The sequence below is a fragment of the Oreochromis niloticus genome, linkage group LG6 (assembly GCF_001858045.2).
Source record: "Oreochromis niloticus isolate F11D_XX linkage group LG6, O_niloticus_UMD_NMBU, whole genome shotgun sequence".
NCBI classification, from domain to species: Eukaryota; Metazoa; Chordata; class Actinopteri; order Cichliformes; family Cichlidae; genus Oreochromis; species Oreochromis niloticus.
The window spans coordinates 27,122,525-27,138,405 of record NC_031971.2 but is presented as its reverse complement, the minus strand read 5'-3'; the positions used below and the strand labels follow the sequence as shown (position 1 = coordinate 27,138,405).

The window sequence follows — 15,881 nt, the reverse complement described above, 5'->3', positions numbered from 1 at the left end:
TATCCATAATTTCTGCCGGATTTTGCATTATAAACACTAACATGGTTTATTCTATGAATGTAGTAGCGCAATTTTATAATATCCTTTGAATAAACAAAAGAAAAGACAATTATACAATAAATAAAAAATGTATTTAATAAAAACCTAACATTGTTGCTTAAAACACTGCAACACTGATACAAAAGTAAATGAAGAGTGTGTATATATATATATATATATATATATATGTGTGTGTGTGTGTATAAAAATACAAAAAAATAAAGGGATTGCTTTGTCACAGCGATAGTGTAAACAGGTTAAAGGTTTTGTAGCTCGGTAAATAAAACCAAATACACAGAGTATTCAATAAATACACATAAAATGTTCCAGATTTTTTTGTCTTTACTAATTTGATATGGTTCTACCCTGTCCCACCGCAGCAGCATCCAACGGTCTGCAGGTGTTGATGTATTGGCCACAGACGAATGGCATTTGGGCGGCAGTTGTCGACAAACTAAGCTAAAGTTTCGGCATGGGGAATTGTTTTTTCACCAATCGCATAGAGGCATCAGACTTTGACAGCCAATCATATTCCTAGTAGGCGTTGCCTTAGAGGAGTGCGGCAGCGGCGGTCGTGCTGTGCATCTTCTCGGGCCCGGTAGAGTTCGGTTGAGCGGGTGCTGGATGGTGGGGGAGTACCACTGATGAGAGAGAGCGGGCCGGAGAAGGGACTGTTTTAGCACGCTTTGGGGGACTATTGCTATTATCTGCTGGACACTGATAAACACTTGGGTCGGGTTTCTTCGTCTACTGCGGGAGGTAAGCTGAGCAGAGAAGCTGGGGTCGGGAGTTTTAGTGGGGATGTGGTGGTTAGCAACAGTAACCGTTAGCTAGCGGATTATTGTGGCATGACTTTCTAATGATGGAGGACCATCAGCTTGGCTAATGCTAGCCGGTGTCCCGGCGCCCCGGACCCACCGTACTGTTTTTAGTCACATATAGATAAATGTGTTGCAGATTTTCTGTTTTCAAGTTTAATCTTCAAGGGTTTAGTCTGAAACGGCGTGGTCATTGTCCGCCTGCTTTATCCCCACCCAGACGTCTTTGAGCCACCCACACCCATGATGGGATTGTGCCTTAGGAGGCTGCACAGTTCATCCCTAAAACTCCCATTTGCGCAGACTATTTAGGAATCTCCTCTTACCTCATCGTCTTAACGTTATAAGAACAGCGGTTCAAACCCTTTCAATTGTGTACAGTTGGGTAATCAGAACGATGAGTCCTTGTAGGTATCTTTTTTTTTTCCAGTGGGTGGGAGGTGAAGCACAGCACGCCAACTTTGAGCTAACGTTAGCGAGCTAATCTAGCCAATGCAGCTGTTTGGCCTGGCCCGTACATATTTGCAGCCCTTTACGAGGGGGTTTCACGGCTATTGCAGTTTCACAGCCCTTTATCTTACCGAACATGATGAAGACAGGATATTGCCAAGCTGAATGAGAGTGAATGAGGGGATGGAGCAACAAGGCAGCCGCACTGATCCCGCTCCATCCCGTGACCTGACCCAGATTTGGCTGCAACAGCGCCTGATTTAAGCATGGGACTAGATTGTTGTGTAAATATCTTTAGAAATACATAATTTCCTCAGGGATTAATAAAGCATTCTAATTTAGCTGAGGTTGTGTTAGATTAATAAGATGCATCCAGAATTGTCTCCGCGTCAGCTGTTGAGAGCATCCAGTGCCAAGGTTTACAGTTATCCCGCTCTCTTTCATTTATATCTTGATGTTATTTTGTGCCCACAAGATAATTGGGTACACTTCTAAAAGATTTTTTTTTAAATCATAAAAAATATAATGAAGTTAAGTAAAAAATGTAAAAGATATAAGATAATTATAGACTGCTGCAGGCATGTTTATGTGTTGAACTGTAGCTGATGATTATTGCAATTATCTAATTGTCAGGTGATTGTTGAGTGTATAAAATTATAGTTTTTTTAGACTTGCACTGATATATCTGCCCGATATTGGTATGGACTGATATTTGCCCTGCAGACTGATATCAGTGGGCAGTAGTTTACTGGCACAGCCTACATGGTCAAAAAATGTGAAAAGAGCAAACATTATTTTTATGTCAAGCTACTTTTATTTATATAAAACATTGAAATTAAAAACAACAGGATCTGACCCAAAGTCCTGTCCGGTTGTGTCGGACGTATTAAGATTTCAAATCTCTAAAAACATAAATCACAACACCCAGGTTAACGACATCGTGAAAATGTAATGAGTAATAATAAAAATGTTATAGGTTAATGAAATAAAACCCTAAAGTAAAATTTCTTTTTCCTTTTTGTAAATGCAAATATTTGACACTCTAGAGGTATACTGGACAGGTCCTTATGTGGGATAGCAGACTGTTTCAGAGGCTGAAGGTAACAACGGAGAAAGCCCGGTCATCTTTGGTGTTTCAGTGAGAGATGCCCTCAGTGACCTCGAGGCAACATGTGGAGTTAATAGATCAATAATATTTTGTGGAGCTGACCCAAAGAGGGGTTTACAAAATAAACATTTAGGGGCAGATTTACTGACTTGCAGCAGCACAAACTGGGTAGAGTTGGTATTTAGAAAGAGAGTGCAGTGACAAGATTGTGTGTCAGGTGTGACTCAAAATGTTGCATATGCATTTCTGCGAGTTCGTTTCTCGAGGCAGAAAATATAGGGAGGAGAATATTTAAATAAAATGCTCCATCTGATTTACTATGTTTGCAACAAATAGCTAATTGTGCCAGTATTTAATGCCAAAAAGCATGTTTTTGAACTTGAAATCGAAATGAACTGAAAACAAAGCATAACTATTAGCGCTATTTGGGGATTACACTCACTTGACATTTTGCAACGTTTAATATATCTGATCCTTAAAATCAGTTTTAGGTTTCACAGGTAAGCAGTGAAATTTAGCCAAAACAGTCTGTTTTTTTTGTTTTGTTGTTGTACCAAATTTAAAAAAAACCCCAAATGCTTGTTTCTTTAAACAAAGGGAGTAAAAGACGATAAAAGGTTTACGCTGATAATGAATAACGAGCTATAATCCTCATTCGTTTTTTGTATAAGGCTACATCTTGGCTTGACTTAAATATTGATTTCCTAACTTAGTAAATGAGATTAAACAAATGCTTTCATAAATAATAGAAATAAAAAAAAAACAATATGGAAAAAAATATCAATAATCATGATAACATTTTAAATTGTGATTTAATAACCAAACATTCAATATAATTATAAATATTTATTAAATAAAAAAAAGACAATACACCTGGATTTTTGCTAGGATAAAAAGACCTAACGCATAAAACTAATGACTTTTCTTCCAGTTACCAAATCAGTTAACAGGCAAATATTTTTGCTCTGATTTTATGGTAAAGGTATTAAATTATTTCATTTACTTTATTTTTTTATCAGACAGAATAGTCAGGGTTTCTCCTTTGCTTTTGAAGCTGCACATATGGTGACGTTACTCTACATGTGGGCTGGTTATGCTCAGGTAGGAGGCTTGACACTCACACACAATCTGTCTAAGCCTCCTGCAAATGGTTTGGAAAGCCCTAAATTCATGTGAATAAAGTAAATTAACCAAATTAAATGGCAGAATACAGATAATTCACATTATATGTTCGTATAGTTTAAAATTCTCTTATTAGAGTAAATATTAGGTGCTCCCTCTCATGTTTTAACTGTATCTTTTTATAGGTGTAGATGAATCACCCCTCTATATGTAAATTGCTCTGCAGTAGTAATTAAAATCTTTATTTTCCACAAACTACAAATCTAAGTGTTTTCTGATAGTTATACATAATAAGACTGACAGTCATAATTCACAGCAAACTTAAGACAGACAAGCAGCAACATAGACGTTAACAGATTATATTTGAATTCTCTGATTGTTTAAACTGATTGATCAGTGTTTCCAGTAGAGGTCAATCAGTTTAGCTTTTTCAGAACCGGTTCAAGGAGCCCAATATCTTAATATCAAAATTTATAATAAAACTAACCTTTGCTTAGGTTTTTAAATTTTGGATATTAAAAAATTGTTATGTCGGTAAATCTTTTATTCAATGGTTATTGAATATGCTTATTCATTTGTAATTATTTATAAATATCTTAATATGTGCAATGCTAATATAGTTTTTTCTACTGTCCATGAACTTTCGTATGCTTAATTTCTCATAGTTTTTTTGTTTTGTTTTGTTTTGAGGTTTTTTAACATATGACATATAGTTTACATATGTTTTGTTGTTATTCTACTACTATTTGGTGATCAAGTGCTTGTGTGTATTTACTTTTTTTTCCTTTTTTTAACAATACGTGCCTCTATTTGGGGCTATAAATTAGCCTGCATTGCTAAATCTGGCACTTGTACATGACAGACCTGAGTGTTTGTATTACATAATGTGCACTGCCCCACCTTAAATGAATGATAGCATCACAGCGTCACATGATTGTTTACATCTGCTCTTCCTTGCGTTCTTATTCCTTGTTCCCATTCTGTCGCTTTTATTGCTCACTAAGCAAAAAACGTCTTAAAAAATAACCTGTTAGGGTTTTTGAGCAATCTTTTACTGTAGTGTTATTTGGCTTTTAGGCTTTCTTGTCGGTGTACTCTTATGGCCGGTTATACCTGGTGTTTTCAAGCAATTGTGGCGTCACTTTTGATGTGCAGCACACTTTGGTGTAGTTCCATCGTGTGGTGCGCCTCTAGATTTTTGTGACCGGTCATGTGCACCCAGTGTACGAGTGCATTGGTCCATCCTGTCATTTCACTGTAGGAGCTCAGAAATCTCTAGATTATAGAGTGGGAGGGAGCTGCAACAGCTTGAAAAAATACAAATTGCCTTGCTTCCTGTTTCTACTACTTGTGCTCCTATATTAGCACTAATGGTATAGGAGAACAGCTATCTACTTGGAGAATTCTGGAGCACGTCAGACAATGGTTGTGATCACATCACGGTTGGCGTGTGCAAAAACCAATGCAGTGACTATAAACAGAGCTTTAGTCACTGTGATCCGCTTTCCTTATTAGAGCTCATGGATTGAGCTTGTTGTTCAGTTTTTGCAAGACGGGTGTGTCTTCTACAGACCTGTAAGTCAGTTAACGCAGCCTGACAACAAGCCTGTTAACAGTAGCTTTACTGTATGCCACAAATTATTGTGGCGTTTGAGCTAATTGATGTAACTGGACAATCATCCATGTTGTCCCGACTGAAGTGTAGATTGCAAGATTGTGTGGTTGTAGCTTTAGCAGGGAGGATTGATATGTTTACTGCGTCTTCTGCTAGCTTATCTTTGAACCAAAAGTATTCCAGCTAAGCTGTAGACTGGATATACTGTGTGTACTCATTACTGATTGACCTTTACTCATCACTTAACCAGTCAGGTAGTTCTATAGCCAGGTCTAGCACACCAGATGTGATAGCTGTCATCAAACCACATTGGCGTTCCCTATCCTGTCCAACTTTGCCTTTAACCTATTCAGTAAATCAAAATTGACAACAAAATAAAAAAAAATTAACTACCTGCTTGTTTATAGAGTATTTAGCTTCACATTGGCACAACTAATCATAACCACAAACCAAAACTGTCCGTGTATTACCCCAGTAAAAGCTAATGTTAAAAATCAGAAACAATGACATAAATTATTAAGAACACAGCTTTGTTTTGAAGAAGCTGGTTGCTGTTGTTTTCAAAAGGATTCCAGTCATTACCATCTGAGTTTGCTAAGAGCCAACATTTAGCAGCCATTACAAAAGCTGCATCATCCGAGAAACATTTAACCACCGCCAGCACTCAACTATCTGAGTTACATCTTGATGGAATCAATGTCATAACTGAAATGTTTGTGTGAATCATGATGTTCCCTCACAGTAGTTAGATGTAGTGTCAGTAGTTTTCCACCAAATATGGGTGAAAAGCATTTGTTAACTTAGAATGCAATGTTTTTCCTGCACAGAGAGACAATTTTTGGCCTTCACCAAAGAGGTTTTAGCCAGAGCTAAAGGAAAATCATCAGTATTGTAATACATTTCTTTGAATTTGTTTATTTGGGTGGAATTTACTAAAGTATTTAAGCAATCAGTTTTGTCTATTTAAAGACCAGGAATATGTACAGGTCTTTTATCTTACTGTACATGGACACATTGAGCATACTCATATAGTCATCCACCAAAGGCCCATTTTTAAACCAAGAAAAACCCTGATATAATATAAACGGCAGCCATTAGGCATTTTAATACTTACTACGTTACTATTGCTTAACTTTTACCTCTCTGGGTGCACATGCTTTATGGCAATGTAACTTATTAGAAAAAATTGTTAAAATTTAATGTTGATATGACGTTATATCCACTATGTCACAGAGATGCTAAATTTTTAGTCGTGCTAAGTTAGTGTAAACTGGCTTTACTCACATACAGCGGAATTGTAAATGTTTATGACTCATATCACAAGTGAAGACCCATCATTATGCACAGCAATCCATAACACCACTGACTCTAAACCTAATAAATGCTGTCATAGCCCTCATTACAGAAACTGCTAGAAATGGAAACTGTTTGCCTTACTGCCTTACTTGTTTTGTTAAATTTCATCGCTAAAGTAATAGATTACTCTGTGAATTTTATGTCATCCATAGTTATTACTCTTCTGCTAACAGGGAGTCAGCATTTATGCTGCATTTTATATCTTAACTACTACCAGGTTTTTTTTTTTAGCTTTATGGGAAAATCTAATATTTGGCTTAAAATTGCAACTCGAGTCAACTTGATATTAATCTGATTTGAGTGAAGTCCTACGGTTACTACTGCAATATTGACGTAGCACAGATAGCTGTTTGTTCACAGAAGCCATTATGGCTTCTCCCACCAGGAAAGGCAAACGTAGTGTTGTGCATGTTCAATTTCTGCCACACTGTCATGTCCTACTGAGACCTGCCTTTTGTAACATGCTTTTAATAGTTAATTGTTTCACATTCAGCTAACTAGCAAAAGGTCCCTGGTTCAACTCCAGGAGGCGGCAAGTCCCTCTGAACAGCTAAAAGTAGCTTTTCCTACTAAATTCAATTATCTGCCTAAAAAATGGCCTTGGTGTTTGAACTTTTTACACATCTTTAAGTAAGGGTACTACTCACAATTGAGTGGTAAAATTGGTTACATTTATTTTTTACTATTTTGATGAACTTCATACTTTTCTTGCTCTCTACAGGTGGCCAAGAGTGCTCTGCTTCTGGTTTCCAGCAGCAATGACACAGAGGAGTGGACAGGAGGACCCAGAGCGGTACCTCTTTGTGGACCGCGCTGTGGTATACAACCCGGCAGCACAGGCTGACTGGACTGCCAAAAGGTTGGTATGGATTCCATCAGAACGCCACGGCTTCGAGGCTGCCAGTATTCAACAAGAGCGTGGAGATGAGGTGGTGGTGGAGCTAGCAGAAAATGGGAAGAAGGCGGTGATCAACAAGGATGACATCCAGAAGATGAACCCGCCCAAGTTCACCAAGGTGGAGGACATGGCTGAACTGACCTGCTTGAACGAGGCATCCGTGCTTCACAACCTCAAAGACCGCTACTACTCCGGCCTTATTTATGTAAGTATTTGTAAGTTATAAAGAAGTACAACAATTCATAAGAAATGTCTTTTTCAGCAGTTCAGTTGTCATCATTTCACATGACATGACTTACTTTACTATGACTTGTCAGTATAGGTTTGGTTAGGTTAGGCTGGTTAATGTGATTGATATTACTGTAATGTTAAAAATCCCACAGAGGTAACATTTTAAAACTGCATGTAAGTAAGAGAATAACTATAGTCAAGAATTTTTTGATTCTGATCAGGTGCTTCCCACTTTCTTAGCAAAGAGTCATATCTATTCTGTGTCACTGACATGTGAGTCTCAGGTGTTTAACAGTGAGAAAGAGGGTCAACTGGAATACCTAGTTCCATTCATTTTACAAGGCTTTAAACAGAAATGTTGGATTCCTGGTAAAAACATTCATGGAGAAACATCACTATCCCCCCCCCAAAAAAAGCTTGGTATACAATAATTTTACTAATTTAATGTCTTAGAAGTTGTTTTACTTGGTTCATTATACAATAAAAAACAAAGATTATTAAACACATGGTTCATTTTAACCAAAACAAACAAAAACTATACTTCCTCTATTTCACACTTGATTCTCTTAATTCAAGAGTCTAAAAAACACATTTCCTTCAATGAGCAAGCCTTCGTGTCCCATATTATCTGCTGATTTCCCCTGTGATTATGACCCACTTAATGATATGCATTCCTGGAATAGCGCAAATGCAGAGGTTGTGGGCCACCTGAGACCCAGGAAGGAGGTACAGTTCGGCTGCCATGTTCACACTTGAATGCATGGTTAGAAATTAGAGATATTTTACTTAGAGCAGAATGTAAGGCTTGTGCATTTGTGTTTTTTCTTTTTTCTTTTAGTTCATAATATTTTATAATTTAGCTTGAAATTACTTGGTTGAAAATAATTTCAGATTGTTTGTCTTGTTTTGAAAAGTGTAAGCGTAACTGAGACTGCTTTCGGCTCAGCAATTTGTCCCGGGTATTTTTTTAGCTCTGATATGTTGCAGGAGTGACACCACATGGTCATGATCACTTTCTTTCTCTAAATCCGATGTGCTCTCCTACTGAAATTTGGCACCCATTAATTTAATATAAATCTGGAATTGGCATAGCCAATTTATTTGGTCACTAGCCCCAAGAGTACAGAGGTCTACCTAGCCCTGCTAAGTAAAAAATCAATCAATCAATCAATATTTAACTGAATTGGATATTTTTTCTTCAGTTATTTTGATGTATTTTAGCAGAATATTTAACTACTACGTGTAAATATTTTAAACAATACTATAGACACTAAAATCCGAGGTACAGAGGTGGCACTTTGTTCTGACAACATGATAACATAATAATAAAATCTAATCTATTTGTTATTAAAATAAAATATGTTACTGATGTAATTAAGTAACTTGTTGGCAATGAAAGGCCTGGACATTAGTGTATGCTGGGAAGGACTTAGGATTATAAGTTTTGCCATGTGTTTGGACAGCATCAGACCTTATGAGAACAATCAAAGGACATTTTCTAATACAGATCATGTGTAATCTCTTTGTAGGTCACTGAAAGAAATGAATGATCTGTTCCAGATTTTCACTCTGTATGTGCTGTAAAAAACACTCAGTGTAAAGTGTGACCTAAAAGGGTAAAGTGTAAAAAAAAAAAAAAAAAGCCCAAGTGTAAAAAAAACAAAATAAGCAGAAAAGCCCAAATGCTCTTCTAAAAAATATGTTTGTATATTTTAAAGAAGGCTTATGAGATACAAAGAAATTACCCAGGCCTCATGTCTTTGCTCAGGGAGATCAGTGCTGAGTCACACTGTAACCAAACTGCCTTAACAGAGCTCTTTCTGTTCACTGATAAGCAACATCTGTGCGTTCAAATAACTGAATTTTTTTTCTGTTTTACTGTGAGAAAAGTGACTTTTAATTAACAGCCGATGTGCGTAGGCTTTTTGTTGTTATTGCTTGTTCTGGAGGCCCATAGAAATGCCTTTCTGCTAATCTCTGTGGTACAATTTGTGTTGCTAAGTTATCATTTATTTTTGATTTTTCCACATGACCAGTGTTCCCCAGTGTGAAATTAATAAACAAAGGGTTTGAAGAGATTTGAGTTGGATGCATGGAGCATTGTGTTTGTCAGCTGCTTTAGCATTCCTGACTCTGCATGTTTTCCCGTCCTGCTTTTGAGGATTGTATGACCTTTTAAGTCAGGCCAGCATAGCATAGCGCTGACATAAACCTCTTTGCAGAATGTAAATGAGATAATTCTGTGTCAAACATGCTGCCATGGGGCAATGTGGAAAGAGCTCAAGAGTGTGTGGACTGAAGGAAGCTTGCACACTGGAGATGGCATGCTACCATCACATACATGTTTCAGTTACTCAAATTCTGATAAACGACCTGCTCTGCTACTTGCGCCACAGCCACCGCTCAACCCTAACAGATTCATATTTACATCACTACAGAAATGTAATCTAATGGTAGCTTTGCCTGGATTCCAATTTTAGCCAGTTTTTTTGGGTTTTCTCAATTAGTCGAGTCAGTGCCTTCCACAGGTCTGCATGTGGATGATTAAATGAGATATTTGTGGTTGTTGGACTGTCAGTTGCCAGTGTTACTGTTTTAAAATCTTACCTCATTAAGACTTATTGTCTTCCGTGTCACAAGGTGACTTCAGCTATAATTCCTCACATTTTTTGGGGGGGGGGGGGGTTCTCAGCTATCAGTGTTGCTTGAATGTGAGTTAGCCCACGGATTTTTACATTTTAATCAAGCTGCTGAATGAGATTAGGAGCACCTAAAGATTTAGAGCACACTTAAATCTTCAGTCTATCCAGACACGAATGGATATATTTAAGACATTTTGCTAAGTAAATGCATTTGCTTTTTTGTGTGAAGTCAGCAAAGACTAGAGCCCAGTTTGCCCCGCTATGTCAGAGTGGAAAGCAGAGACGGCAGAAATCTTCTCCCTTTTTCCCACCAAGTCAGGTCCTGTTGCTAAGCACTGCATAGTTCACAGAAATTTATCTGGATGTTTCTGGAGAGCCAGAAAGCCCTTCAGACTGTGTTAAAGCTTTCTCTGTTGGCCAGAGTCTCTCAGGGTAGTGGGCACAGTTTATGAACACTACAATCTGAGATGCATTACTCATGGTTACCCGATTCTATACAGGGTCGTTTAAGTGATTGAATTTTATTTTCATTTGTACTTTTAGCTTTTACTAATTATCAAAAAAAGATATTGCAGACAAAATGGTTATTGTGCTGCAAAAATGTTCTGGTTTTGGCTTTAAATACATCCTTTTGTCTTTTTTTTTTTGCCCTTCCATAAAAGTCCAGATACACTCTTAGCTAAGCTGTGGTGGATTTAGTTTATTTTGATAGTTTATTTATTCAATAAAATGATAATTAAAGTTAAAAAAAAATCCACTTAATTAAAAAAAACAAATGTCTTCTTTTTAAATTTTTAATAAGTCCAGAATTTTTTCAAGTTTGAATTTTTTAAAACCAGTTTTGATCAAAATATGACTTTGGTCACAGGGTGCTTGGGTGTCTTTCCTTTGGGGAGATTTACTTCGTCAAAAGTCATTTGATACAGAAATGAAGCACAGCGCTCTGGTTCATTTCTGGTGTGCTGTTATGGCTGATGCTTGCTGGCTCGTGTCTTGCTTTGCCCGGTTGTGTAGGCGGCCAGCCCTTTTGCCCCTGAGCCCCACTAATCTTGCATATACCCCCTGAGGTCCACCATGAAGGACAGCCAGCTGAGTCATCCCTCTCCCCACTGCCTGTGGGTCACGCTGGTCAGGATCACTGATCTGTCTGCTTGGCGCTGTGCTCACTGTAGGGGGTCTGCGAAGTGGTTATTATGACTGTTTCCCTCAAATACATCCTGTAAGCACAAGTTACCTTTTACAGTTGATGGCATTTAGCAAAGTATATAAGTGTTAGCTGGAGGAATGTCAGTGCCAATACTGTAGAGTAATGTTGGTGTTCAAATACTGCTAATGATGCCAGAGAAACAAATCTCTCGTTGGCCAGATTGTAGCAGAGCTGTGTCTACAGCATCTGTGCACATAGAGTAGGTGGGGAGGACGGGTTGTTGGCCATCTGGTGATGTTACTCCACCCTCCAGACACATGGGCTTCAGTGATATCCACTGTGTGTAAGTCTCAGGAGTGTATGCATTTCTGGGCAGGTTTTAGTTTTAACTCTGTTTTAGCAACTTTAGCAACTCCATTACCAGCAGTGTTTGAATTTAGTGTGCCAAGTTGTGCCAAGATCTTAGGTTCAGTGGCTATTTGGCCAATATGGATCGAATCTTAAATCATCATAATCTTTTGTATTCATATGCATGACTTTGGTTTATGAGCATTTCCAGTAAATAAATAATACTTTAAAGAAAGTACACTTGTTTTAACTGATAATGGCTTGTTGAGTCAGACTAGGGCTGATTCATTATCAGAGTCATTCTGGCCAGTGTTGACATCATTATTATCCAACATGATCACTTACAGGCTTACTGTAAATTTATTGAACTGCAAAAACAAGAAGTGGATCTCGATTAACTTGAACTGTAATATAACTTCAGAAAAAAATTAAGTAAATGAGAGCACTGTCAGATGGTTTTGCGTTTACGGTTTGCGTGTGAAACTCCAGCCAAGGGAAAGGCTTTCTCTCTCTCAATCACTTGCATGTACAGTCCAGTCTGCACTCAAAACATGCTTTCCTTTCATCAGCGTTGTTCCACTTCAACAACTGGGTTAGCGGGGCCACAGGCCGCTGCAGACAACATTATTTAAAGAGTGTAGCTTCTGAGCCCAGCCAAATGCATACATTAGAAAGGTAAAAGAGACTCAAAGTACAGAGAAAAAGGAGTAAAAGCTTAAAGAGGCTTGTGAGGAGGAGAGAAAAGAATAAAGTGTCAGGCGGGAACAAAGCCGTATTGTTGCTCTCTTTGCATCTTAATTTTAAGCTTGATCACGACTGATAGATAATTAATCTGGTTTCATGTGCTCTTTACTCTGTACCCCACACAGTTTTTAGTTAATGTTCTAGCAGCAGCAGCAGACATGTCAGGGATTAACCCTGCCCTGGCCTGTCTGCATTTTTTAGCTAAAAGGCAGATATTCTGTTGTGGATTAAAGTCACCTCCCACTGCCTCTGATTTTTGCTGTTAGTTAAATGATTTCTGGGTAAACCTGCCACCAGTTTAATGCAGAGGAAAACATTATTTCTGCATAATTAGAAAGAAAACAGAGAAATCTCCAGTTGTGTACAGTTTTTAATATATGCACCACAGTGGGACTTTGAGGACATTGTGTATGAACCAGTTTGTTCTTAAGTAAAAGGGATTTTAGAGGATTAGTAGTATTTACAAATGGTCTGATAGGAAACATTGGACTTGATCAGACTTGTATGTTCCCATTTATGAAAAAACTGCCTGTTAATAAAGGGAAACAGTTGTTTAAACAATCACATCTTTCTCTGAATAAATTGTGTGTTTTTATCTTTCTGCAAAATAAAACTTCACCATATTGAGCATTGTAGCAGTATGTTAGCAAACATCAGGACTTGACAGCCTACTGCTGGTTACATTCCTGTTGTAATAAAAAAAAATACATGCAAGACAGAATTTCAATTCTATATCTCTATATAGACCCTACAATAATTCAAAGAAAACAGAGAAAAAATAAACATATCTGAATTCAGTCCTTGCATACTTTTTTTCTATTTTGAGAGTACTGTACTGTTACCACAGGTGTGTATGGCAGTATTACACATTACAAGAAATAGAAAAAATAGAAGTCCGTTGATCTCTATGTCAAACTGTTCATTCGAACCCTTCGCTCAAAATGAAGCTAATTTTGGCAGTTTTTGCCATGTTGGTTATGCTTATCATCACAAACAAGAAAAGCACATCGCCTCATGAACAGGTGGAGCTCAATGAATTATGAATATGCTGTTCAGACAAACAGATCTTAAAAAAAGTTTTAGAATAAGGATATCAAACTTTTTTAAAAGGTTCCAAATTCTCTTGCATAAACTTAAAGATCAATAATTTAGTTCAGAGTAATAAAAACTGTAATATATATCTGAATCCAAAGCGGTCTCACAGCCTGTTTGTGCAATGATTTATGATCCCTGATCGGTTTTACAGTTTTGAGGTCAATCTAAATTTCCCACCATTACTTTTTGTCCGTGAGCACAGTCTTACATCTTTTTGGGCACATATATACTGATGTGTATCCATGTACAAAAAATGTAATATTTTCCAATGTTAATGAATAAAAAATGCAAATTTGGAAGCTGGAAGATTTGGTGTTGGAGTGATTCATTTTGTTGCTCAGACTAAAGAACCAAGTTATTAATTAAAAATACGTAACTCCATTAAGGTTAGGCATTAGCGTCTACTAGGTTAGGTTCAGAAAAAGATCATAGTTTGGGTTAAAATGCAACTATTTCAATTTAAAGGTCTGTTTTCTTAGTTGGCATAGTAACGTGTTCCTGCTTAAGTGATGCAGACCACACGTGTACTGCAGACACAAAATATACTTCCTGTTGAAGCACATTACTTACAAATTTGTCCTTACATCCAAGTCCTTGCCCATTTACTGCCCACTGTAATCAATACATTTAAGTTAATATAATATATTAAGTTTCATAAATGTTGCATTAGGGCTGCTGAGGAATTAACACTCGACCATGTTTTCTTTTCTTTGTAGACGTACTCTGGTCTCTTCTGCGTGGTCATAAATCCCTACAAAAACCTGCCCATCTACTCCGAAAACATCATTGAGATGTACAGGGGCAAAAAGAGGCACGAAATGCCCCCTCACATATACGCCATCTCAGAGTCTGCATACAGATGCATGCTCCAAGGTAAGTCTCCTTATCTACAATCCACGGCCCTTACAGAAAATACCACTTTACTGCACTTTAAAATGTCATTGAATGTCAGGGTGTTACTTCTAAGGCTGTGTGTATGGTTGGAGCTTCTTTTTTTAAAAATTTTTAAATTTTTTTGTTAGTTCATTGAAAGGTCATATCTCCTCACAATGTGTTCAGTGTCAAATTAGAGATAGGATTATCAGTGTTATCACTTGTAATTTTTAAACTTTTACCGGCCTTCACAAACACAGGAGCTTTCTATAGCCACAAAATTGCAATTAAGTATGTATTATGTGGAATAAAATCACAACAAACACTAAGCAAAAAGCTTATGGTTATGTATTGAGACAAGATAATAACACTACTAGGAAGGTTTCTGCATAAACACATCTATCAGATTTTATTTTTGTCCTTGACATAGTTGACAGTTTAAATCGTAGGATCACAGAATCTTGTGCGTGAAGGCTGTCCAGGCTCAACGTTGTCTTAGAAGATCCTTGTAGCTGGAAAGCGTCCAGGCTCTATGAGCAGTGACTGACTAGGATCAGACCAGCGAGAACAGAGAGGGTGACCCCATTGTGCTCGACAATAGATCCTTTGTGTGATTGCGAGGGCTGACCGGTGGGGGTGGTGACAGACTGGACAGTCCCATCGGTCCTTTTAGGCTTTGCTGTGTCTCCATGTTGGTACATAGAAAGCGTCAACAAGCAGCTCTGCCCTCTTTGAATAAAAAACATGGGAACATCATCATGCTGAAGTGATTAGTGACCAAGACATTTTTTCTTTAGACCCCAAATGTTTTTATGTTTTATGGGGGGGGGTTTAAATGGCATAAAGACTATGGGATATTTTCAGTCACTTCTGCCACAATCTGTCATTGAGCCCAGCGAGTTTCTTGTGATTGAAGCCTTTTCTTCACACCCTCTGTTTCCTAAAAACTGTTGCTGCTTGAGTGGGCATGGGCACATGGTGGTGTTTCCCCCTAGATTGACTGCTTTTGGAGGGGAGGGTGCAGTGGGGGGGAGTAAAGGGGTGTTTATTTCCCTGTGGGCTTGCATCTCAGGGGGTTACAGCTGTAACATTATCAGCAAAAGAGCTGCTAGTACAGATATTTGACTTTGAGATGTTTGTGGTTGACTCAAGAGTTTTCCACATTTGTTTTCAGACAGTTTAACAGTTGTTGATTTTTGTTGTATTTAGAAAGTGAGCAGAGAAACTAGTGTGACAGTGAACTGCAGTAAAAACTGTCAATGAAATAAAACAGGTGCACATAAATTAGATAATTAATATGAAATATATTTTTTCATTGATTTGTAGAAGGAGAGGACCCAGTAACACCCTAGGGCAGTGGTTGGGGATGGGTTACAAGACAAGTGAATTAGTAAA

At 37.7% G+C, this 15,881-nt stretch overlaps 1 protein-coding gene across 7 annotated transcripts in view; it reads left to right on the top strand.

Annotated features, from left to right (window-relative positions):
* The first annotated feature begins 591 nt into the window (after positions 1-591).
* The window catches only part of LOC100699125 (myosin-10), a 65,440-nt gene continuing 50,150 nt past the window's right edge, over positions 592-15,881 (top strand). For 4 of the 7 annotated variants that reach the window (XM_025907809.1, XM_025907807.1, XM_025907808.1 and 1 more), the window contains exons 1-3: positions 592-798; positions 7,230-7,611; positions 14,330-14,486. In XM_025907809.1, the coding sequence (XP_025763594.1) occupies positions 7,267-7,611; positions 14,330-14,486 (502 nt within the window). In that variant the 5' untranslated portion in view covers positions 592-798; positions 7,230-7,266. Of the gene's footprint in view, positions 799-7,229; positions 7,612-14,329; positions 14,487-15,881 lie in introns of those variants that run through there. The other 3 variants (XM_025907811.1, XM_025907810.1, XM_005470191.4) reach the window with 2 other exon arrangements.